The sequence below is a fragment of the Trichomycterus rosablanca genome, chromosome 6, assembly GCF_030014385.1.
Source record: "Trichomycterus rosablanca isolate fTriRos1 chromosome 6, fTriRos1.hap1, whole genome shotgun sequence".
Classification (NCBI taxonomy): domain Eukaryota; kingdom Metazoa; phylum Chordata; class Actinopteri; order Siluriformes; family Trichomycteridae; genus Trichomycterus; species Trichomycterus rosablanca.
This window is the reverse complement of record NC_085993.1, coordinates 13151733-13179293: the sequence shown is the minus strand read 5'-3', so window position 1 is coordinate 13179293 and position 27561 is coordinate 13151733. Positions and strand designations below refer to the sequence as shown.

Here is a 27561-nt window from a genome sequence, read left to right as displayed (position 1 = left end):
ATAACTTTAACCTGACATTTCCATCTGTAAAAGGCTTAAATGCACATTAATTAAAACCTACAAAATGTCCAAGCCACATTATTTTGTTCAATCAAAAATGAAATCCTTTCCAGATCACGTTGGTAAAACTTTGAATTATTGTAGGTGTTTTTACACAAATAAACCTTTAGTTAATCAGGACGTTAGATGTTTATGAAGGGTTATCTTGACATGCTGGGTTATAACGTGCATTTCTTTTAGTAGACGCATAATATGTTGGGTCAGGAAAGCGTACGCTTCTACACTCCTGATCTAACAGTGAATTCACACTCATCTGCTGCTATTGTGTGATGATGTGGATTAGGGATCTCAGTTTGATCGTTTGACCAAAGCACACACATGTTTGTACTCTTCTTTGCAAGGAATCCACAGTACCACACACAAGGAGGCTCAACTTAAAACCAGTCTGACACAGAACATAGGCTCTGAAATACTGACAGTACACACCGAGCATTAAGCAAGCAAACTTAACCAGGATAAAAACAAGAAGATTTTAAAGTAAATATTGGAAATGGATTTTTACCTTCATGATACATTTAGTAGAGCACTGATTTCTTAATAATGAATTAAAAACAACCAATAAGAAACATAAATAAAGTTCTCAGTCTTAGAAACAAGTCTTCCACTGATAAACATGACAGTTCTCTTTGGTTAGAACACAAAACAAAACAGACAAAACTAAACTGAACTGGTAAATCCACTGGTAAATCAACAGCAAGATGTCAGCATGGTCTGTCGACAATCCTGTTCTCCACATTGCACTAGCTCCCTCTGGTGGATACTGAAGGGTAAGATCTGTGTTCAGAGTCAGACTGGTGGTGATTGAATTACGTGTGATGGGATCTGCTGGCGTCCACTGGGATCTGCAGATTACTAGGTGTGTCTCAGACCCGGCTGGTTGGTCTACAGCAGTACGCACAGCTTCTCACACTGTCCTGATCTGCACTGTTGCGGCGTCCTTCTACCTCAGGAGAACCTAATCAGAGAACATATATTCCAGTTTGATTTGCACAAACACAACCAGTTATTCAATCACTAACTGTTAAATCCTGTCAGGGCATGGTGGGTCCAGCAGCTCCCTAAATATCGAAGACAAAGCACCTCCACACTGTGCTCTGATTTAAGGAAATTCCAAATGAGCTTAAAAAAATGTTACTAAAATATAAAAAGTCATTACTATGGTGGTTGGACTCCACCAAACCAAAGTGTCATGATCACAGCTATCTGTACAGCACATCGTGTTTATTTTTGTGTCACACCCCTCTTGTTTCTGTCCTATGTCTATGATTTGTTGTTGTGTTAACCATCCTCAGCTGTTCCTTGTTTGCTCATTAGCTTCTTGTGTATATAGTTTACTTTGTCTGTATTTCCCCCCTCAGTGCTCATTGCGATTCTCAGTGTGGGTTGTAGACTGTATATTCAAATTTGTGTCTTGTCCCTTGTCCCTTGTCCAGGTTGTTTCTTGTCCTTGTCTTATACCTGTTTGTACTTGTTACTATTTCTTCTGCCTTGCTTGTTAGCTTGAGTTAGCTTAGCATAGTCATTAGCATAGGGTTAGCATTCATGTTTCTGGTAGTTTAGTGGTTACAGTATAGTTAAGAGACAAGTTTACTATTAGGTTACCATTAATGTAGTATAGTGTAGTCAATGTTCACTTCTTACAGTGGTTACACCAAGAGCCATTATCTCTCATAGAGGATTAGGGTGTGATAAAAGGTCACAGACAAACTATTAATACCTTTAGATTTAGGGTAGCATTCATGACTTCACAATACAATAACATCCTAGCCAAAAAAAAAGGTTCATGGAAGCTTGTCTGGCAAAAAACAAAAACACATGGGCTGCGTCCGGAATCGCATACTTCCATACTCAATAGTACGCGAAATGAGGACGCGAAAGCGGTTAGTATGTCCGAATACACAGTATACACAAAGAGGTACGCGAGAAGTACCCGGATGACCTACTTATTGGGCAGCCATGTTTGAGTATGCAAGCGATGCACACTTGCGGTCCGTTAATGTATCCCATAATGCAACTGGAGCTGCGTAGGCGTTCGAAGCGTAATAAGAAACAAGAAAGATAGCGGTCCTCTGTTTACAAGTGTAAGTAAGATAAATAAAATAAAACATTTTAAAGACGAATTAATAACAAAAACACGATAAATATCCAAAAATTTGGCGAGTAGGGTTTGTAATGAGTCTGTAACCATGGTGATATTACGTCATCACGTCCCACGTCATCACTTGACGTTGGAAAGATGGCGGATGTAGTGCGTAGCAGTGTTGTGTGCATACTGCATACTTCTGTACTGGAAGTATGTACTTTTTTTTACCGGCAGAGTAGTGCATACTTCCTCCAATCTAGTACATACTCTCTAAGTATGCGATTCCGGACGCAGCTATGGATGACTCACAAACTTGTTTTATGAGATGACTAAAATTATAAGTTTTGGGGCAACATATATAGAATATTATGTCTAAAAGCAAATGCAGCATTTTACAGTAAAACATGACAGCAGTCAAAAATGGTGGTGATGCTTTATTGAACCAGGGGCAGTAATAGCTCAATGGTTAAAATACTGTACCAGTAATCAAAAGGTTGCTGGTTAAAGCCCCACTATTTCCACGTTGTTAATGTCTGACCCTTGAGCAAGGTCATTAACCCCTTAATTGATTAGACTGTATTCATCACAACTGTAAGTCACTTTGGATCAAATCTGGTCCTGAGTAGTTTGTGTCCTGAGTAGTGTTTGGTTTAAAGCTGTGCCAAAAGCCTGCCTGTCTTTATTTTATGGAAAACTTACTATTACAAGCTTAACTGTTGGAATTTTAAATCAAATAATAAATGAAACCACTTCCCCGAGGAAACCAATGTAGGACTTGGTTAGATCTGATCGCCTTAGCAATCTTAGTACCTTGGACCTAAATTGAATGTGAAGGTACTTAAAGTAAACACTAATATCAGATAACACACACTCAATCTATCTTAATCCTTTTGATACATAGATGGAACTGTGCCTTACTGTTCTCCTCTTCCTCATTCTGTATTTCTTCCTGGTTGAGTTCTTTAGCAGGCAAAAACAGATGTCTGTGACAGGGGCTGGTGGAGGTGACCTGACTCGAACCCTCTAGACTGGTGCCCAGCTGCAGTCTTCTCATGTGTCTCACCACCGCTGTAGCATTAAAAGCTTGCTGCTCATACACAACACAGACAGTTCAATGATGACTAGTCAGTGACATCACTGTGCAGCAGAATGTCTTATTCAATAATTCAGCAAACATCTGTATCTAATTTGAGCTGATATGTTTATTCATGACGACCCTGTATTTACTTTTTAATTAAGTACATCAAGCGTGCAGCCCTGCTTGCAGGTGTATATACACTATTAGCCAAAAGTATGTGGACATCTGATCATGAGTTTGCAAAGCATCCCATTTCAAATCGATAGGCATTCATGTAATGTTGCTATCTACCTTTGTAACCATGACAACCCTCACATTTTATGGAGGGCCTCACAAGACTTTGGAGTCGGTCTGTGTGTTTGTATATGTAAAAAGAACATTGCTTACATTTATCATTCCAAAGGTGTTCAGTGGTGTTGAAGTCAGGGCTCTATGCAGGCCAGCTAGGTTCTTCAACAACAAATACATCAACACATGACCTTGCTTTGTGCACAGGGACACAGTAATGCTGTGATGTGTCATGCATTTACCAAGCTGTTGTCACAAAGTGGTAAGCATACATTTTATTTTATACAATTGATTATATTGATTTATATACCTGTTATCGATGAGTGTGGCTCAAACACCAGAACTTTATTATTAGAAAGAGTGTGCATATTCATTTAGCCAGATCGTACATGTTAAAACTGATCTAGATAAAGTATTCTGGCACTATAAATTAATACAGAAATTTAGAACTTTGTTGTACAGTTGCTGCTATTGGAATTGTTATTTATAATTACAGCTTCAGGATGTCTACAGAAAGCCATAAGTAGCTTGTTTTTTATTGTATTCCCCTAAGTAACGAAGGTCCCTGTCATGGACTAAAAACATCTATACATTTTCAGTAGGATTCAAGTAATGAAGTCCATGTAAACACCTTCACATCTTTTTGGGAGATGAGATGAAATTCTTCTGTAATATGACCATGTATATTTTCCCCAAATAATATAATACAGTATAATCTCAAAATCTTTCCAAGATATTATGTACTTTAGATGGTAAAAGAACTAAATTATTTGCAATCTTGCATCTTTTCAAACTGACTGAGAATGCCACAATCCACCTTTGTTTCCAAAGACAGAGCCTTTGGTGGAACCTCCTTTTCTACCCAATAATGACCATGATAACCTGATTATCATGATGTATTTTTTTACTTTAGGTAAGCCATAGCTTAAATGCTAACTGAAGCACAACAATGGACTTTTCCTTCCCCTCTTATTCTGAGCACAGCTATTTTGCAAAGCAATGTAAGCAGAATAATTCTGGAGTGACTGCAGCTTTAGTTCTACTTCAATCCATATAATAATAAGAAATTGTCACACTCACCTTCCATTTACTCTTTGCAAAATTCTTCTTAATTTGTGCACTGACAGACTCATGGATGTTCTTGTCGAGAGCAGTGTCTCCTGAGATCCTTTAAAATATGACAGATAAAAACACAAGACTAGCTGGTATATTGTTGTACATTGTTCAATAAAGACATGGATATGGAAACAGAACTACCAGAACACTTGGCAGAACCTAAAAAAGTATCTTTAATAATAAGAGAGAACTGTACCATGGGTGTTGTAGGGCCTGTTCACATGTATATCTCAGTACAGAATCTTTCTCCATGAGGTGGCTTATAAAATCTTTAGCTGTGAGAAAAGATATGGAAAAGTAGCACCTTCAATAACTGCACTATTGCATACACATTCTGTGGTGTTTGCATGAATAAACCATGTTAGTTATGCATGTTGTTAAAATTCACCTGACCTGAGTCTGATATGTCATCCCAGTATGGAGAGTCAAACTCATACTCAGCTTTCAGGATTTGTTCAAACAGTTTGGCATCATTTTCATCATAAAATGGTGGATATCCACATAACCTGTAAAAAAAAAAGACATGTATAGTATAATAATTAAAAATATAATTAAAAAAGATAATAATAATAATATATAAGAAAACTTCAAAAATACATACAATTCTAAATACATAACAGGTTAGTGTTTTAGTAACACTCCTAGGAATTCCAGAGCAGTCAACCATAACATTTTCATTCATTTATAACTATAAAGAAGATTATGGAATGCACAGATTCAATAAGACACAAGTGTGTGCACCAACATAAACTAGACAACGGTATAATAATAGTGGGTTTAGCAATTGGGTCCCGGCATGGGTAACAATGGAAATTGATTCCTGTAGACCTACAGGGGTTGGACAAAATAACTGAAACACCTGTCATTTTAGTGTGGGAGGTTTCATGGCTAAATTGGACCAGTCTGGTGGCCAATCTTCATTAATTGCACATTGCACCAGTAAGAGCAGAGTGTGAAGGTTCAATTAGCAGGGTAAGAGCACAGTTTTGCTCAAAATATTGCAATGCACACAACATTATGGGTGACATACCAGAGTTCAAAAGAGGACAAATTGTTGGTGCACGTCTTGCTGGCGCATCTGTGACCAAGACAGCAAGTCTTTGTGATGTATCAAGAGCCACGGTATCCAGGGTAATGTCAGCATACCACCAAGAAGGACAAACCACATCCAACAGGATTAACTGTGGACGCAAGAGGAAGCTGTCTGAAAGGGATGTTCGGGTGCTAACCCGGATTGTATCCAAAAAACATAAAACCACGGCTGCCCAAATCACGGCAGAATTAAATGTGCACCTCAACTCTCCTGTTTCCACCAGAACTGTCCGTCGGGAGCTCCACAGGGTCAATATACACGGCCGGGCTGCTATAGCCAAACCTTTGGTCACTCATGCCAATTTCAATGGTGCAAGGAGCGCAAATCTTGGGCTGTGGACAATGTGAAACATGTATTGTTCTCTGATGAGTCCACCTTTACTGTTTTCCCCACATCCGGGAGAGTTACGGTGTGGAGAAGCCCCAAAGAAGTGTACCACCCAGACTGTTGCATGCCCAGAGTGAAGCATGGGGGTGGATCAGTGATGGTTTGGGCTGCCATATCATGGCATTCCCTTGGCCCAATACTTGTGCTAGATGGGCGCGTCACTGCCAAGGACTGCCATTCTGGAGGACCATGTGCATCCAATGGCGGTGCCGTGTATCAGGATGACAATGCATCAATACACACAGCAAGACTGGTGAAAGATTGGTTTGATGAACATGAAAGTGAAGTTGAACATCTCCCATGGCCTGCACAGTCACCAGATCTAAATATTATTGAGCCACTTTGGGGTGTTTTGGAGAAGCGAGTCAGGAAACGTTTTCCTCCACCAGCATCACGTAGTGACCTGGCCACTATCCTGCAAGAAGAATGGCTTAAAATCCCTCTGACCACTGTACAGGACTTGTATATGTCATTTCCAAGACGAATTGACGCTGTATTGGCTGCAAAAGGAGGCCCTACACCATACTAATAAATTATTGTGGTCTAAAACCAGGTGTTTCAGTTATTTTGTCCAACCCCTGTATCTGCCTGATGGCTCTATTTTCTTTACCTCTCCCCCTTCTGAGTGATCATATTAAGGGTAACGCTGTAGTCAAAGCTACACTCTATGTATTTTGGCCTACAATCCCCCCCGGGTAAAATCCCAGTTAATGGTAACCCACTGTTTCCCCCACCTCTGCTGGACTCAGCCTTTCATGCTTGGCATAGAGCTGGCATCAAGAGCATCCAAGATCTACGTGTAGATGGAATTTATGCGTCCTTTTCCCAGCTGAATTCAAAATTCACTCTTGTTAAATTACACTTCTTTCGTTATTTACAGATCCAAAGTTATTTAAAAAAAAGTGTTTCAACAATTCCCCAATCTTCGCCCTGAAAATGATGTTAGATTCAATCCTTGACATGGAACAACTGGAAGGGGCATTATTGCTAGACTGTACTCTATGGTCCTGAACAATACCTCTCCCTCTCCACTATCTATGAGGCAGCAGTGGGAAACTGACCTGAGTGGAATAAAATTCTCCACAGGATTTACTCTTCTTCAGTTTCTGCTAGATACAATCTAATTAGTACACCGGGTATATTGGACCAAAACAGTATAATAATAGTTACAAACCTAAAAATTGTTTGAATCCACTGTTAGGGCAATAAAGAATAAGTTTAAAATAACTAGAGCTGTAATTAAATAAGTAGCAGACATGACTCACTAAGTAGGTTGGTTAGGAGGCAAGATCAAAGCATGTGCGGTCGTCAATTTACAGAAGATACCATCTTTATGCTAACCAACTATTTAGAAATCGTGCCAGACAAAACAGAGTCGAAACTGGATCTTCTTGCGAGTTACACAAAGCATACTTTCAACACAAAAACACTGGCCAAAAACAGGGGCCATACCAGTCCTTCAAATCCACCTCTTGCAATAGGATTTTTCACAACACCAAAATAGTAAAAGTCAATACCAATACCAGAATAAGTTGGTCTTTTTGGTACCACAGCAAAAGCAGAAATGTAATTAATTAAAGTCATTACCTTTAAATTATATTAATTAAGATTTATCAGCTGTATAACTGTTAGTACTTAGATACAATTAGTAAGAGATACTTCTACTTGAGTAAATTCCTTATGGGTTAATTTAAAATGACTGGAGGCATCAAATGGACAGTTATTATTTATTTTAGCATTAATATTGTGTACTTTATACAACACTGGTCAGAAATAGTGCAAGTTTGCTTGGTATGAAAACCAGCAGCCACTTGTATATGGTAAGTAGATCTGTACTGGTGTTATAAATGACTCATACCACTAGAGGGCCACCAGGAGTCATAAGCTACCAGAAGAAGGGATGTAGTGTTTTTGTTGCAGCATAGTGGGCTACACTGAAGTCGATTTTTAAAAAATCACATTTAAAGCTTAATGACTTGTGGTTTCAAGCAAGTTTTTCGACTTGTCTCAATCATAGATTTATAAAGAGCAAAAAACTACAAACTTACTGATGGGCATTCCAGGGACACCAAAGTACTCATCCCATAGGCCAGTTTTGGTCCACAACCAAAGTGCAGTTGGTACCAGCTCAATTATTTCACTTCAAGGTTTGATTTAGACTACATGGTGTTATGCCATAAATATTTAAAATCAATAGATTTTGATACAATAGTCTAAGCACCCACTTACAAGATGTAAGAAATGACACCTATGGACCAGCAGTCCACCGCTTTGCTGTAAGGTTTTTGTGCCAGAACCTCAGGAGCTGAAATAAAAAAACAAAAACATAAGAAAGCTTTTTAAGTTCTCAAGTGTTCTGTTGCTGAGCTTTAAATCCTAACATCATTTTTCATTCTGAGACCAGCATCAAAGAGCATGGAGTATAGAGAGCACTTCTGAAGCATGAGAGCTCACATTACAAGTCTCTTGATTGAATTGCAATCAGAAAAAACTGGGACTAACTTCATTTCATTTCATCTGGATTTCAGGCCTGCAACACATTTCAAAAAAGGTGTGGACGATTAAGCTCAACACTTTGTAACATTGCCATTCCTTCTCATAACATTTTAAAGACGTGGCACTGAGGATACCAAATGATGAAGTGCTTTGTGTGCTTGTTTTCCCATTTTTCTGGCAAATATGTCTTAGATTGCAACAGTATGGGGTTGTCATTGTTGTATTTTTTAAGGACAGGTCAAGACTGCAGACAGGTCAGTCCAGTACCCGTACCCTCTTCTATCATAGCTATGCCTTTGTAATGTGTGCAGCATGTGGCTTTTTCAATGTATGGTTAAAAAATGCATAAACATCCCTGGAAAGAGATGTCGTCTTGAGGGCAGCATATGTTGCTATAAAATGTCAATATACTGTATTGTTTACATTAATGCTGTCATTACAGAAGTGTAAATCACCTTTGCCATGGACACTTACACAACCTCATTCCATGACAGACCCTGGCTTTTCAATATGTTGCTGAAAACAGTCCGGTCCTTTTCGTCTTTGGTCTAAAGAACACGGCGTCCATTTCTTCCAAAAAAGAATGATCTAAAATACTGATTTGTCTAACCACAGTGATGGTCCATCCTAGATGCCTCCGAGCCCAGAGAACTCAATGCCGCTTCTGGACACGGTTAATACAAGGCTTCTTTTTTGCACAGTAAAGTTTTAAGGGACATTTGTGAATGTAACTCCGTATTGTAGTGCTTGACAAAGGTTTGCCAAAATAATCCCTTGTCCATGTGGTTATATCAGCTATTGTTGAATGATGGTTCTTGATGCAGTGCTTTTTCAAAGGTACTGGAGATCACAAGTGTTCAGCTTAAGTTTGCGCTGTAGCCCTTTATGCACTGAAATTCCTCAAGATTCCTTGAATCGTTTGATAATTTTGTGCAATGTAGAGGGAGAAATATGCAAATCCCTTCCAATCTTTCTTTGAGGTACATTGTTTTTAAACATTTCAATAATTTCCTCACGCATTTGTTGACAAACTGGAAATCCTCTGCTCATGTTTGCTCCTTTTGTACCAAATCATGATTACAATCACCTATTAACATCATATGTTTGAAATCACATCAATATTTAGTTTTTTTACTTTATTACTAGCCCTAAATTGCCCTTTCCAAAATTTGTTGGAATGTGTTTCAGGCAAGTTGACCAGACAAAACTAAAACAAAAGTAAATGTAAAAACACTGGGTTTTTTTATTTGCATTTTCCATACTGTCAGCAAAACAGAAGAAGAGATAACAGAGAGATAACACTCATACCTACATATCCAGGTGTTCCACATGCGGTTGACATAACGCTCCCTGAGTCCTCAATTTTTGACAGTCCAAAGTCACTGATCATGATGTTAGAATCTTCGTCCATGCTGTAATACAGCAGGTTCTCAGGCTGCACCAGATGACAAAAAGCGAAAATCATTTAATTTGCTGCACCAAAGAGAGGAACACTGATTTATAAAATTACATGAAAACTGTAAATGTGTCTTCCAAATGTTAAAATCTGGATATGCTTAAATTTCTTGTGCACTCTGGCAACCGGGCTCTTGCTGCCCATAGCCTCTCACACACCTTTTCATACATGTGTAAAGTTACAGGCCTATCTTTTCACCGGCTAGTGATGTTATATTACAGACAACCTGAGCACAAATGGCAGAGAACAGATGCTTTCTTATTTAGACAAAATGGTATGAAAAACCCTATCCAACGTTCCCTCCCTCAGACACCTCAGACATGTTTTACCTCAATTGTATATTTAAACTGATATAGTTTTTTGTAAACTATATTCAAATAAAGTCTGGTGAACTGGCTGCTATTATATTATCTTATTAAACGTCAATCCTGCAAAGCTTGAATATTGTACATCACAACATTTATTGTGACTGATAAAACATTATAAAAAGAAATGTAAATCATTACAGTTTATAATAAGATGATCACAAAGATGAGCCAAAACATTATGACCATCTAACTAATATGCTGTCAAAACAGCTTTGACCTGCCAAGGTATTGACTTCAAAAGACCTGAGTCCTTTGGTACCTGCTGGAACCAGCAGGTCCAACTCCAGTGCATCCTGGCATTATCTCTGGGTAAAAAGCACACATGTAGCCAACCATCCACGTGATCTAGTAGAAAATAGGATTCAGACCAGACCAGATGACATTCCAATGTTTAGTTCTGAGGCTAGGATCTCAACTGTAGGTGCCTGGGTGGACAGCTGCCAGTGGGCACTTTTTGCCGTCTCAGACATATGTCAATAACAAGTCAGTTTTTATTTAAGTCACTCAAATCTTTGTGCCTTCTTATATCTGCTGCATTTAACATATATACTACAATAAACTACCATCATCCCAGTATTTAATATATGCATGATTCTTACAAAATAGGTGTTTCCTTTAAAATGGGGAGGGGGTGGCTTATAATGTACACTGATCAGTCATAACATTAAAACCACCTTCTTGTTTTACACTCACTGTCCATTTTATCAGCTCCACTTACCATATAGAAGCACTTTGTAGTTCTACAATTACTGACTGTAGTCCATCTGTTTCTTTGCATGCTTTCTTAGCCCCCTTTTATGTTGTTCTTCAATGGTTAGGACTCTCCCAGGACCACCACAGAGTAGGTATTATTTGGGTGGTGGATCATTCTCAGCACTGCAGTGACACTGACATGGTGGTGGTGTGTTAGTGTGTGTTGTACTGGTATGAGTGGATCAGACACAGCAATGCTGATGGAGTTTTTAAACACCTCACTGTCACTGCTGGACTAAGAATAGTCCACCAACCATAAACATCCAGCCAACAGCGCCCAGTGGGCAGAGTCCTGTGACTACTGATGAAGGTCTAGAAGATGACCAACAGCAGATGAGCGATCGTCTCTGACTATACATCTACAAGGTGGACCAACTAGGTAGGAGTGTCTAATAGAGTGGACAGTGAGTGGACACTGTATTTAAAAACTCCAGCAGTGTTGCTGTGTCTGATCCACTCATACCAGCGCAACACACACTAACACACCACCACCTTGTCAGTGTCACTGCAGTGCTGAGAATGATCCACCACTCAAATAATACCTGCTCTGTACTGGTCCTGGGAGAGTCCTGACCATTGGAGAACAGGGTGAAAGCAGGCTTAAAAAAGCATGCAGAGAAACAGATGGACTACAGTCAGTAATTGTAGATGTACAAAGTGCTTCTATATGGTAAGTGGAGCTGATAAAATGGACAGTGAGTGTAGAAACAAGGAGGTGGTTTTAATGTTATGGCTGATCAGTGTATTGGCTTAACAGTGTAGACTGATGCATAAATATTATATTAGTATGTATAAAAATAAAAGTAATACTCCAAACCGGTATTCCAACTTTTTAATCTACAATAAATTATTTTCTTATTATAAATGAAATACTTCTTAAATGGTTTTAAAAATTCAGATAAAACAATATGGCAGTCCTACCTTTAGATCTCTGTGCACAATGCCCACATCATGTAAGTACTTGACGGCATCTAAGATCTGACGAATGAGCTTACTGGCATCTCTTTCTGTGTAGAAACCCTTCTCCACAATTCTATCAAACAGCTCGCCACCTGATACCCTGAAATCATACAAAAAATCAGTTGTTGCTTCTAAAATTGCAGAAAAAAAAACGTTTGGTAATAAAATTGACTTACAGCTGCATGATCAGGTACAGATGTGTCTGGCTCTCGAATATGTCCTCCAGTGAAACAATGTTTTTGTGTTTTATTCTGCAAAAGATAACCAATAAAAAGATAAGTACTAAGGTTCTTTTTTTGTAATTACAATAATCATCTATTGCCATATTTGTGTTTTCTATCTTGTCTAGTGATGTACAAATCTAAATACAAAATTATTTCACTTACTAAGCAATTACTGTACTGTATTTAGGTGAATTAAGTGTTTTAGTTTACCGATCAGCCATAACATTAAAACCACTTCCTTGTTTCTACACTCACTGTCCATTTTATCAGCTCCACTTACCATAAAGAAGCACTTTGTAGTTCTACAATTACTGACTGTAGTCCATCTGTTTCTCTGCATGATTTGTTAGCCCCCTTTCATGCTGTTCTTCAATGGTCAGGACCCCCACAGGACCACTACAGAGCAGGTATTATTTGGGTGGTGGGTCATTCTCAGCACTGCAGTGACACTGACATGGTGGTGGTGTGTTAGTGTTTGTTGTGCTGGTATGAGTGGATAAGACACAGCAGCACTGATGGAGTTTTTAAACACCTCACTGTCGCTGCTGGACTGAGAATAGTCCACCAACCAAAAGTATCCAGCCAACAGCACCCCCTGTGACCACTGATGAAGGTCTCGAAAATGACCAACTTAAACAGCAGCAATAGATTAGCGATCGTCTCTGACTTTACATCTACAAGGTGGACCAACTAGGTAGAAGTGTCTAATAGAGTGGACAGTGAGTGAACACGGTGTTTAAAAACTCCAGCAGCGCTGCTGTGTCTGATCCACTCCTACCAGCACAACACACACTAACACACCACCACCTTGTCATTGTCACTGCAGTGCTGAGAATGATCCACCACCTAAATAATACCTGCTCTGTGGTGGTCCTGGGAGAGTCCTGACCATTGAAGAACAGCATGAAAGGGGGCTAACAAAGCATGCAGAGAAACAGATGGACTACAGTCAATAATTGTAGAACTACAAAGTGCTTCTATGTGGTAAGTGAAGCCGATAAAATGAACAATGTGTGTAGAAACAAGGTTTTAATGTTATGTCTGATTGGTGTACATATCCTAGTCAATTTGACTATTATTGCTCTCACTTTAGCAGCACTTTAATCAGTATTTGGTAGGTCTAAATTGTTTTTTTAAGAATCTGTGTCAGTGAAATTATTTGTGTGCTATAATGTCTTGATGTTGTTCTGTCCCCCATCTTCTTTTCTTTTCTGAAAATTGCAGTCTTTCCCACTCTGTATCTTGGCTGTATTTATTAGTGTTCGCCATGACCCCTAATCTCTTTACTTCCTCCCCCTAATCTCCATCACTCTCTAGCTCTCTGTCCTTAATTACAGTATCTCTCACAGCAGCAGTGGAATACTCTCCTACATTTTCACTTCACGCTCATGTTATTGCTGCCACTAATGCTTTCTCACTTTCTCATTCTTTTTCTTTGTGCTGAAGTGCTGAGGGAACCCTCCATACCAGCTCAACCCCAGTGTGTGTTGTTACCCCAGCAACAAAGGCACTATAAATAGGACTATCTCCAATACCTCTGACATTTCCGGTGCATGTCTCCTTATTTCCTACAAGGCAATACTACACTGTTTACCCGTTCAAATGCTCCTTGACAAAGTTTAATCTTTCACAGTTTCATCTTTAGTTACCCAATCTGACCACTGACACTGATCTGATTGTTTTAAGAAAATCAATGCAAGCCTGCCACAGTTACTGCAATATTATTAATTCATTGTCTGTTTTACCACCGTTTTTATCCGATTCAGGGTCGCGATGGGTACATTTTACAGGGTGAAAGGTAGAAAACACCCTGGACATGTTGCCAGTCCATCACAGGACACACACACCCATACCAGGGGTAACTTATCAATTATTTCAATTATCTGTGCTACCTGTTTATTTATTCTTAATATATTTTTAATATCTGCTTCATACTGGTGACAGGTGAGGGTAAGTCCAATAAGACCCAGAAACACTAGGCCCAGAGCATGAATACACCCCTGACAGAAAGCCAGTTAACTGCAGTGCAACTCTATCACATTCCTTCACTCACATTAATTCAATCACACCCAGGGGGCATTTGAAGGAGCCAATCATCTCTGCATGTTTCAAAGAGAAATGAGTCAAAAACTGATTCGTCAGAACCCATACTGCTGTAAAGAACCCACTTTGTGTCACTGTGCCAGTCTAATCTCTAGTATATATATGTTATTATTATTATTAAGAATAATAATAATAGTAATAATTTTTATTTATTATTAAAAATTAATATGCAATATATATAATTATTATTATAATCTTTGTAACAGCCACCTCCAGAATTATTGAAACTCTTGGTAATGATGAGTAAAAATGTCATTAAAAATCTAGTTCCATTAAATTTATTCCAAGAAAAATCCCTAATGGCATCTCTGCACTGTCTCATATAATGCTTGATAGGAGAGGATAATCCAGAGCAAACTTTTACTTCTGTCTCAGACCTGAGTCTGCTTGGACACAGAGATCAGATTTGACCATGGATAACTAGGGATGTATGAAAACCACTTTTGAGAACCAGTGTCATCTAAGGTACTACACTAGGGTCTGCTTAAAACTGGGTTCTTGCTCCACATTGAGTATATCAAAGTCATTTTGATATTTATTCAAAGCAACATACTTGTCTCTACAATACAATAAATTTAGGGTTAAAGGCCTTGTTCAGGCATTAAACAGTGGCAGCTTGGCAGTGGTGGGGCTTAAACCAACAACCTTCTGATACCTAGTCCAGGACCTTAACCACTAAGCTACCTGTGCCATATTACATCATTAATATTACATTACATAGCTAACATGGTATAATGGTGTTTTGGATTTAACAGAACAAGAGAATTTTGTACTTGACAACAATTCTTAAATTGTAATAATCATGACAGGCTATGGGTTTACATCCATTTTACATTTCTATTATAAGATTACTTCATTATACTGAAACCATTTATCTGATATTCCAAAAATCTAAGTCGTTGTATCTGTGTATTCTGTACATGTAAACCTTCTTAAAGAGTGTACACTCCAGACACACTCCAGTCCACAGTATCAGATTATTTAAGTGCTCCTGTAGCGTACTTCAATATGTTAAATTACATTAGGCAGCTGTCAACTTTAGAAAAGTCTGACACCTACTGTCTGGTGAAAGTGCTAGCCTGCGGCCCTCCTTGACCAGTGTGGGTGTCAGGGATGCATCAAATTCCCTAATGAGAGTGCACTGGGGAATTAGATATTTCCTAACTGGGGAAAAGGCAGCATGCTTCAAGGGTTTGGTCATCACAATGATGCACTGTCTATGAGGTGTTGTTATCTCCTTGTCCCTGTGGTTTTTCTCTGGGTATTTCTTATGTTTCCTTTCACTGTTTATAAATAGTTGGTTTCTAGTTTAGTGAGCGTCACTGCATTGGAAAAAATGTGTGCATGCATTAAAGATTCAGATACAATTCAGAGTGGATTTTAATGGTGTGTTTACACATGCTGCTATGGTATAGTCAGTTAATTTTAGTGTAAAAACAACTAATTAGTCAGTTAGTCAGTTATATTGTGAGAACCACAATGAGCACAGAGACTCAATCGCTGTCAAAATCATGGCACCATAAATTTTTCATTTTTCTTTAAACACAAATTTAAGAGTTTAATGACATTTTATGTAATTAAATTATTTTTTAAATATTGATAAGTTTGGTGGTTATATTAAATATTTTCACATTTCTTAAAATTGTAAATAACGCTAGAAGTAATTGCATAAAAATACAATTTTTAGGTTGTTTTAACCACATTTTATAGGGTTTATTCCCACCATATCTCCATAATTTAATTTTAGTTAGATTGACAGATATGAACACAAAAATCCTGTTAATTAGATGTTTGACAGATTGTGGCAGGATGTGTTCTGGCTTTTTTACCCAACCTATGAGGAGTTATTTTTGTAATTATCATATTTTCTATTTTGTTATATGTAAACAAACATGCGGCACAGTGGCTCAGTGGGTAGCACTCTCGCCTTACAGCAAGAGGGTCCTGGGTTCGATCCCTAGGCGGGGCAGTCTGGGTCCTTTCTGTGCGGAGTTTGCATGTTCTCCCCGTGCCTGCGTGGGTTTCCTCCGGGAGCTTCGGTTTCCTCCCACAGTCCAAAAACATGCAGTTAGGTTAATTGGAGACACTAACTTGCCCTATAGGTGAATGGGTGTGTGTATGTGCATGTGTGTGTATGTGTGTCTGCCCTGCGATGGACTGGCGCCCTGTCCAGGGTGTTACTGTGTGCCTTGAGATCATTGAAAAGCTGGGATAGGCTCCAGCACCCCCCTGCCCTGTGACCCTAATTGGATAAGTGGTTAAGAAAGTGAGTGAGTGAGTGAGTGAGTGAGTATAACAAACTCAATGCAAGATTTGATCTGTCTTATATTCTCATTGTACATAATATTTGTAACTGTACATCACAGATTCTTTACGACCAAATTTGTCTATCTATTTTTCAACTGTGCAACCACACAACAATACCAACAAACTGCTAATACAGCACAAGCACCATGCAAGTAATGCTGAGTCTCTAAACCATCTTTGGAAAAACAGCGAACACTAAAAATATGTTGAGTCAGTCCAATATTAATAGTAAATGGAAGATATCAGATCTTTTTTTTTACACTGTGCCCTTAGGAGTGCTATAACATCAAAATAGGACCTGACAAAATCTAATATATATAGCCACATAAAAACATAATTGCTGCTGTGTTTTATGTGAATATAGTATTGACCTGTGCAGCACAGCAATCTCATTCTCGATACTGTTCTCTTTGCCCTCCAGTGCCTTCTTCGGGATGCACTTGACAGCCACGAGGCGCTGAGTGCTCTTTTCTTCAGCCAGCACCACCTCAGAGAATGCCCCCCTGAAAAAGCAGCCAAAAACAGAAGTTATAAACTGAGTTTGGTTCTGCAGTTGTTTTATGTATCTGCCCTGGAATGACATTAAAGAATGACAATATCATCTTGCATCAATGCAGCATCATATTAGTCCTGAAATACGGTATGTGTCTGTGTGTGTTTGTTTGTTGGTATTTACTCAGTTTTTTTATATTCTTAATATACTTCAAGTGCATATATTCACTTCAGATTTGAACACGTAATTCTACTGACAAGTGCTTAGATGGTGCAGCCCAGTACTGCTAAGGTCCAGGTCCGAATCTTAGCTGTGCTGTCAGCCAGCAAGGTGTCCACACAGACATGATTGGCTATGTCTGAAGGAGGAATGGCCACAGCCCTGAGATGGACTGCCGCCCAGTCCAGGTTATTTCCACCATGCACCAAGTGTTTCTGGGTAATCTGGACCCACCAGTAAAATATAAAAAGGTCAATGAAAATGGAATGTCTACTGATGTACTTACACATATAACCACAAAGTATGTATTTAAAACAATAGATGACAGCAAACTATCCCAACAGTGTTTTGCAACAAACAGGTCTCCATATCTGTGGTGTCCTTACATCAAGACCACAATGTTCAATGCTTTTTGGAGAGCACATGAACAGAGACTTTGGCAGGTTCTAGAGATAATTTATGCAGGTTTCATGGCAGTGCCAGTGGGCAAATGCATCTAAATCATAGAGTACCCACCCCTATACAGAGTAACAAGTAACAATTTTCTTTATTGGAACATTTGTACGTATTGTAAAGTTATTGGATTCATTACCATATTATCAGTGGCCAGTGATAGCTCAGTGGTTAAGGTACTGGACTAGTAAACAGAAGGTTGTCGGTGAGCAAGGCCCTTAACCCTCAATTGCTCATTGTGTAAGTCGCTTTGGATAAAAGCGTCTGCTAAATGCTGAAAATGTAAATGTAAATTACAGTCATTTATATTTGTCTTCTGAAATTTAGTTGATTATGGCATAATTCACTCAAATGTTCCCAAACCTACTATATGTTCATTTGGAAGTTGCCAATTTTCTTTCTTTATTTGTGTCTGTTTAAGAGGATTGTGTTTGTTATTATAGAGTGGAAGATGAACACCTTTTGTTGCTAAATAATGTTTAAAACAGCTTGTTTAAAAGAATTTACAAACTTCCAATTGTAATATGAATAATTACATTAACTTAAACTTGTTGCAACACATTAGAAGATTCCAAAGAGGAAGTTGTGTAAACACCCGAAGTGTTAAACTGGTCTCAGTTGAATACTGCATATTATCAGTGTCAAACATCAAAGCTGGAGGTGATAATGTAATTTCAGCTACTGTTCTGAGCAAGTGAAGAACAGGCCAGAATTGTTGAAAAAGTTGTATGTTTTCTCTTATCCCTGGATATATATATATATATATATATATATATATATATATATATATATATATATATATATATACTGTATATATATATATATATATATATATATATATATATATATACCAATCAGCCATAACATTAAAACCACCTCCTTGTTTCTACACTCACTGACCAATTTATCAGCTTCACTTACCATATAGAAGCACTTTGTAGTTCCACAATTACTGACTGTAGTCCATCTGTTTCTCTGCATGCTTTCTTAGCCCCCTTTCATGCTGTTCTTCAATGGTCAGGACTCTCCCAGGACCCCCACAGAGCAGGTATTATTTAGGTGGTGGATCATTCTCAGCACTGCAGTGACACTGACATGGCGGTGGTGTGTTAGTGTGTGTTGTGCTGGTATGAGTGGATAAGACACAGCAGCGCTAATGAAGTTTTTAAATACCTCACTGTCACTGCTGGACTGAGAATAGTCCACCAACCAAAAATATCCAGCCAACAGCACCCCGTAGACAGTGTCCTGTGACCACTGATGAAGGTCTAGAAGATGACCAACTTAAACAGCAGCAATAGATGAGCGATCGTCTCTGACTTTACAAGGTGAACCAACTAGGTAGGAGTGTCTAACAGAGTGCACAGTGAGAGGACACGGTATTTAAAAACTCCAGCAGCGCTGCTGTGTCTGATCCACTCATACCAGCACAACACACACTAACACACCACCGCCATGTCAGTGTCACTGCAGTGCTGAGAATCATCCACCACCTAAATAATTCCTGCTCTGTGGTGGTCCTTTGGGGGTCCTGACCATTGAAGAACAACAAAGCATGCAGAGAAACAGATGGACTACAGTCAGTAATTGTAGAACTACAAAGTGCTTCTATATGGTGGTTTTAATGTTATGGTTGATCTGTATATATATATATATTCACATAAGCCCCCTCCGACAAAGACACTTAGTATATATACAAAAAAAAACACTTGCATTCCACAGTTTTTTTCTTTCAGATGTTTGGGAAGCTGAATTTAACAGTAGTGACTTGCAGACTGTATTAGCAGAGACATCTCATCCATCATCACCTAGTTTCCTAAAAAAAGACCTCTGTTTCTACAGCCACCATTTAAGCCCCAAAAACAAGAGATCTATCTTTCTGTAACCAGGGTAACTCATTCCATCACCCAATCACAACCTTTCCTCAAACAAACTAAATCTCTGATTGGTCTGGCAAAAAAAAACTTTTCTGATTATGGTGAACATGTCAGATATACTTTGCTAATCTTTTATGAAGTAACACTGAATGTTGCTGATCCATTGTTGTTATTACATTATAGTAATCTGTCGTAATACTTTGTCCCTTTTCTTCTGACTTGACTGCTTTAAAGATAAATTGTGTAAATGTAAATGTACAAGCTAAGGCATCAGTTTAGAAAAGGCAAGACGATTTATTTAGCACTTCATACAAAGGGTTTGTTTAGAGTGCTTTACAGTACATATAAAAAACAGTTGGCTGCTCTGATTCTTTGTACAACTAGCTAACCAGACCCTAAGGATCTGACATTGCTACTAAGGTTGTACACTACCAGCATGCCAGAGATGTATTTAGGTCCTAAACTATTCAGTCCTTTATAAACAATAAGTAACATTTGGAAATCCAATGTAAGAATCTAAGTACTAGAGTTAGGTCTTTATGTTCCTTAGTCCTGCAGTATTCAGAATGAGCTGTACTTTTTGGAAAGATTAGTTAGGACATCAGAGGAGTAACTGAATATGTGTTTACAGTTTTTATGCAGGTATAAATGCTTTATAACTCTCTTAGCTATGTTAAGGAATGAAAGTGGTGGAAGGCTAGTGTTGCTTTAATATGATAATGCAGATTTAAGTCTGTTAGTCTATATTTTTAGTCTGTATTTTATTTGTGGCACTTATATAGTACCTGGAAATGGATTTAGCCTGTATTTAACTGTATATAATAAACTATCATTTACTTAAGTAACTGACCGGGGTTTCCCACATTTCAGCTGATCATTGGCACTACCCACACAAAACAAACCCCTGGATAAGCTGGTAAAGATCTTACATAAATCAATCAATTTACTTCACTTGCACCAGTAATGGCTAAACAGTTCTGTAAGCTTCTTTAGAAAAAGAAGAGGCATTTTGCCAATGCACTGATTTGGGTAAAATCCCTTGAATGAGGCCAGGGAGAGATTCTGGGAAAATCCACAACAGGGAATGATGCTGTGTGAGCCTCAGAAGGGAAAGACACAGAAAGGTCTTGCCTTGGGGGTTATTGAGAAGAATGATTCATTTTTTGTCTACAGCTGCAATATTGTGTGAGATTAAACATGCAGAATGAACACATGTTTGAGGACTTGTCTGCATAAAGCAAATACACACTTCTAAACCAATGTTTACCTAACCAATGTTATAATAATAAGCCTTTTAACAGATTTTAAAGGCAGTTGAGCCAGTTCTCACCAAGTCAGTTCTCCTTTTACACAGCTGTTTGAGATGGAGAGGGTTTACCATGACCAGACTTGACCTGACTTTAGTCATAGTGGCTAAATGTGTAAAATACATCATGCTTTAGTAACCTATTTATAATATAAGCAACAATTTCTACATATTTACTTTTTACATACGACACTTTGTGGTGTATGCATTAGCTGTATTTGGTTAAGAAACAAAGCTATTTATAATCACCCCTATATGCATATTTGTATGCATAAGCTTAAAGGTTTAACGATTGGCTAGTGTTGATAAACAGGGGTGAGGAATGCCTTCTTCCATTTTAAGTGCAAGTCAAATTATAGTCCAAGACTCCCACGCATAAGCGGCAGATCAGATTTAATCACTAAGGTATTCGGGTTTTAGTGCTCACATCATTTGTATTGTTGTCATGCACCTGCCTTTAATACAAAATATTTCAGAATGGCAGCCTTGCCATGAATTTTAGCTTTTTGTAGTTCACAAAATATGTTTTTGTTAAGTCTGGACCATAATTATGTGCATTCTGTTTTCTCAAGCTCTTCTTGTGGAACATTTTGCAAGTAGTCTGCTATCTATAAACTGCTAACTATTCCATATATTCTATCTATTCTATTCTATCTATATATAAACTGCTATTTCAGTCATCTTTTTTGTTTATTGTTTGTTGCTTTATGAATAACACATATGAAAGTTCTAAATGTCAGAGATGTTTTAGAGCAAACAGTGTAAATGTTATTGTAACTGTGGCTTAGTCACACCTAAAGCTCTTTTTCATGTGCCTTTCTGTTACCCATTTCTGTATCCTATGCCAGCATGGAAAGCAAAGGAATGAGGCTTTAATAGAGTAAGATAAGAGAGGCTGGATATTATAACTGTAAAAATATCTCTGTAATCTGAGTAGTCATCCAAGCAGCCATATTCAGGCTTGAAAAAAAAAATAACCATCATGCCATTCTTATTAATTCTGTTAATAGACATGCTTGTATTCTGGAGTATGTGGGTGTGGAATGTTTATTTTAACAGCGATACATTAAAAAATGTTGCCCCTATTCTTGTAAGATGCAGTTGTACATTGTGTTCCAATCCTTGTTATACAAGCATAACCCACTGCAGCTAATGAACCCTTGGGTCAGTTTAAGAAAACCTGATGCGGCAAAAAACAACATGCAACCACATAGACAAATGCACCAAGACACACAGACATCACATCCGATCGTCTCTTACGTCCCCCTCCTCATACCCACTAGCTCTGAGGACACAGAGTGAAAGTGACAGAAAATAGGTAGTCGCCCACGCACTCTGCGGTATAAAAATAGCCACAGTGACTGAGGGCCAGTGCAGCATTCAGGAGATGCGTGTACATGCATTACATTCTTGGTGGCATTAAAGAGTGCAAAATTTCAAAGCGCAGCTTTAACTTTACTGAATAAAGGCAGCAAAACTTTCCCCACAGCACACAATAAGACTAGAAATCTAAGATTAGATGCAAATACCAACTGCTTTATGATTGGCAGGGTCCCGATGGGTCCAGCACCACCCAAAAACACTGGGAGCAAGGCATGGACACACCTACTCTCAAATAGGGGCAATATAAACTGTAGTACTTATAAGAAACTCAATCAGACATTGGAATACCACGCCAAACACATGTAATTACTTACTTTGCCCAATAAAAATCTGATAGCTGCCTCACAGCTACTGTGATTTACAGTTTTTATAAATCTGTATACAGTCCTGAGACTCAAGGTACATAAAACAAGTGAGGCATGAGGATGGGGTAAGGGCCACTTCTTCAGAAAGAACCACCAATACCTTGAAAGAAAAGATTTCCAATGTTTTCACTCATCAACTTCACTGCATCTTGTAAATACACCGACTAGGCATAACATTATGACCACTGACAGGTGAAGTGAATAACACTGATTATCTCTTCATCACGGCACCTGTTAGTAATGGTATATATTAGGCAGCAAGTGAACATTTTATCCTCAAAGTTGATGTGTTAGAAGCAGGAAAAATGGACAAGCATAAGGATTTGAGAGAGTTTGACAAGGGCCAAATTGTGATGGCTAGATGACTGGGTCAGAGCATCTCCAAAACTGCAGCTCTTGTGGGGTGTTCCCAATCTGCAGTGGTCAGTATCTATCAAAAGTGGTCCAAGGAAGGAACAGTGGTAAACCTGCGACAGGATCAAGGCTCATTGATGCACGTGGGGAGCAAAGGCTGGCCCAACAGACGAGCTACTGTAGCTCAAATTGCTGAAGAAGTTAATGCTGGTTCTGATAGAAAGGTGTCAGAATACACGGTGCATCACAGTTTGTTGCGTATGGGGCAGCAAAAGGGGGACCAACACAATATTAGGAAGGTGGTCATAATGTTATGCCTGATTGGCATAATTATGACTTATAAAGGATGATTATCCAAAGACTCAGTATTTACATTTCTCAATGCAAGGTTGCAAATAATTCAGGTATTTTACCATCTACCTTACATAATATTGTGAAAAGATTAAAGGAATATGAATAAATCTTAATCTGTGTAGGGCAAGTTCGGAAACCTTGTGAGTGACCTTTGAGCCCTCAGAAGGCATTGCATAAGAAACTGACATGCTACTGTGATACATATTGATGAATACAGCCACATGGGTTTGGGAGTACTACTGTTGTCATTTAACATAAATTTGTTTATGTTTACAAAATACAATGAAGCTGATCAGTTAAAACATTGGAAATTGGGTTTGTAAAACCATAAAGCAACAAAACAGCCCCAACAAATATAGCATTTTTGGCACTGACGACATATCCTGCTCTGTGTGCATTGTCTCTGAGCATGGTTCACTAGAGGCTCCATCACAGCTATCTTTGATCAAATCACTTCTTAAATCACTAGCCTGTCACTGGTGATTTCAATCTCAAATATCCCACTTAGACACACAAAATGAGACAGGAAACACAAACGCATTGCTCTTCAGTTTATGATAAAGGACTAAATAAATGGCAATCACATATTACTTGTTAGCAAGTGACTTTTAAATGATGACAAAGGACTGACAATTTACAGAAATTTAAGTGGTGATACTTACGTTCCAAGGACTTCCTTAAAGTCATATTTTTCCCTGATGTCAGTTGTCTTCTTCTTCCATCCATTTTCATCTTCTAAGGGCATTGTACAATTCGGCCAACGCTCCACTTGGAAGCTGAAGAGAGGGATTTAGGACAGCCAGTGGATTACAGATGCAAAAAAAAACCTGACACATTACAGATTTTGAATCACATGCTGTATAAGACTGCTCTAAAGTCAGCTCAGAATTGAGTAACAATAATAGTACATTATAACTTAATAGTTTGTAGCTGTAAAATGGTAAATATTTTCACCACAGAATATGCATAAATCTAAATATACAGGAGCAGATGAACGGACAAAAATCTGCAATCCGGCAGGCTGGGTGGCTACATGAACAATGATTGGCTGTTGTTCATACAAAGTGGGAGCCAGATCTGGGACCTCATAACTGATGCAATTACAACCTCTGCTGGCCGACTGATGGCGCCTGCACAGAGTCGAGGAATAATGCATTGATCAGGGTGTGTCTCTCCCTACACAAAGCTGATCCGCACATGATTCGCCTCGTGCAGGTGAAAAGATGCAGTTGGCTACTGCGCACGTGTCGGAGGGGGCGTGTGTCAGTCTTGCTCTGCTCAATCAGGAGGGGAGATCAGCATCGGTAGAGAGGAAGCATAATGAAATCAGGTAATTGGATATGACTAGATTGGGAGGACAATTGAGAAAAGAGAAGCCAGCATATATACACAATCTGACATTACTTCTTAGTTTGGGCAATTATACTTTAGTGTTTAGGGCTCTGTGGGCCCTTGAGCAAGGCCCTTAACCCACTCGGCTTTAAAGAAGCCTTATTATGGCTTACTCTACACTCTGACCCTAGCTTTTAAACACGCTAGAATATGAGGATAGGGGAGAAAAAAGAGCAAATGATTATTACATTGTATGATACAGTTCATCCTTTACACACACTTCTAAAATGCAGATAAAAAATAATAAATAATAAAACATAAATAAATGCCCTGTTCATACAGTGGGGTCAAAAAGTATTTAGTCAGCCACTGATTGTGCAAGTTCTCCTATTTAGAAAGATGAGAGAGGTCTGTAATTTTCATCATAGGTACACTTCAACTATGAGAGACAAAATGAGAAAAAAAAATACAGGAAATCACATTGTAGGATTTTTAAATAATGTTTTTGTAAATTATGGTGGAAAATAAGTATTTGGTCAATAACAAAAGTTCAACTCAATACTTTGTAACATAACCTTTGTTGGCAATGACAGAGGTCAAACGTTTCCTGTAAGTCTTCACCAGGTTTGCACACACTGTAGCTGGTATTTTGGCCAGTTCCTCCATGCAGATCTCCTCTAGAGCAGTGATGTTTTGGGGCTGTCGCTGGGCAACACGGACTTTCAACTCCCTCCACAAATTTTCTATGGGGTTGAGGTCTGGAGACTGGCTAGGCAACTCCAGGACCTTGAAATGCTTTTTACGGAGCCACTCCTTCGTTGCCCGAGCAGTGTGTTTGGGATCATTGTCATGCTGGAAGACCCAGCCACGTTCCATCTTCAATGCTCTCACTGATGGAAGGAGGTTTTGGCTTAAAATCTCACGATACATGGCCCCGTTCATTATTCCCTTAACACGGATCAGTCGCCCTGTCCTCTTTGCAGAAAAACAGCCCCAAAGCATGATGTTTCCACCCCCATGCTTCACAGTAGGTATGGTGTTCTTGGGTTTTTCTTCTTCCTCCAAACACGACGAGTTGAGTTTTTACCAAAAAGTTCCATTTTGGTTTCATCTGACCACATGATATTCTCCCAATCCTCTTCTGGATCATCCATATGCTCTCTGGCAAAGTTCAGACGGGCCTGGACATGTACTGGCTTAAGCAGGGGGACACGCCTGGCATTGCAGGATTTGAGTCCCTCTCTGCGTAGTGTGTTACTGATGGTAGCCTTTGTTACTTTGGTCCCAGCTCTCTGCAGGTCATTCATCAGGTCCCTCCGTGTAGTTCTGGGATTTTTGCTCACCGTTCTCATGATCATTTTGACCCCACGGGATGAGATCTTGACCCCAAGGGAGATTATCAATGGTCTTGTATGTCTTCCATTTTCTTACAATTGCTCCCACAGTTGATTTATTCACACCAACCTGCTTGCCTATTGTAGATTCACTCTTCCCAGCCTGGTGCAGGTCTACAATTTTCTTCCTGGTGTCCTTCGACAGCTCTTTGGTCTTGGCCATGGTTGAGTTTGGAGTCTGACTGTTTGAGGCTGTGGACAGGTGTCTTTTATACAGATAACAAGGTCAAACAGGTGCCATTAATACAGGTAACGAGTGGAGGACAGAAGAGCTTCTTAAAGAAGAAGTTACAGGTCTGTGAGAGCCAGAAATCTTGCTTGTTTGTTATTGACCAAATACTTATTTTCCACCATAATTTACAAATAAATTCTTTAAAAATCCTACAATGTGATTTCCTGAATTTTTTTTTCTCATTTTGTCTCTCATAGTTGAAGTGTACCTATGATGAAAATTACAGACCTCACTCATCTTTCTAAGTAGGAGAACCTGCACAATCAGTGGCTGACTAAATACTTTTTGGCCCCACTGTAAGTGCATCCTTGATCTGTTTATTATTTTAGTCATCTTGTTTCAACTATCAAATGGGCTGATGAATGAGAAATGTTAAATTATATCTAATGCATCATGCACAAGTGAATAGCAGAGTAAATTAATGACTAAAGCACAGTGCGTTTTTGATTGCAGTGTGTGAAATGTAATGTAGTCATTTTCAATGAATAAAACATATAGACTACTAATTTCCTAAAACAGAATGCAGTTGGCGTTTCAGTAATCTAAAGACACAATTTGCAGTTCTTCACCTTATACCACAATGTCTAATATCTATTCCAACTGAGTCGGATTTTTTGGACCATGCACCAGATCCTGGGTTATTTTGCCGCATATTGTTTAGATTAACAATGCAATGATGGTGCAACTTGAGCATGCAACGAATGCAAAACTATTTTTGAAAGACAGTCTATGGTCTCTATAATAATGCATGCATGCGTGTGAAGAACCCTAATGTGTTATACATGCTTGTATAGGGTGTCATGAACCCAGCATATCAACAGATCAAGCCATTTGTCAATACAAACAACTATTTAAGCCAGACTTCAGATATAGCATCTGCACTTTCCCAGTTATATGTGTTGTTAAAAGATAAAGTGTATAATAAGTACATATCTTACCAGTTTGCTGCTCTGGGAGCTGAAGGCTGCAGCGTTCTGCTCTGCTCTGCTCTGCTCTGCTCTGTCTCCACGCGCACTCGAGCTGCTCT

General features: G+C 38.8%; 1 protein-coding gene across 1 annotated transcript; it reads right to left on the bottom strand.

The window, feature by feature from the left end:
- Positions 1–690: 690 nt before the first annotated feature.
- camk1a (calcium/calmodulin-dependent protein kinase Ia) lies at positions 691–27528 on the bottom strand. Its single transcript, XM_062996621.1, has 12 exons — positions 27473–27528; positions 24239–24352; positions 17144–17275; positions 12315–12389; positions 12100–12238; positions 9910–10036; positions 8335–8410; positions 5019–5131; positions 4822–4900; positions 4590–4677; positions 3062–3230; positions 691–1015 (listed from the first exon to the last, which is right to left on the bottom strand). The coding sequence occupies exons 2-12, from the start codon at positions 24319–24321 to the stop codon at positions 924–926; spliced, it is 1173 nt and encodes a 390-aa protein (XP_062852691.1). The 5' UTR covers positions 24322–24352; positions 27473–27528; the 3' UTR covers positions 691–923.
- Positions 27529–27561: the final 33 nt, after the last annotated feature.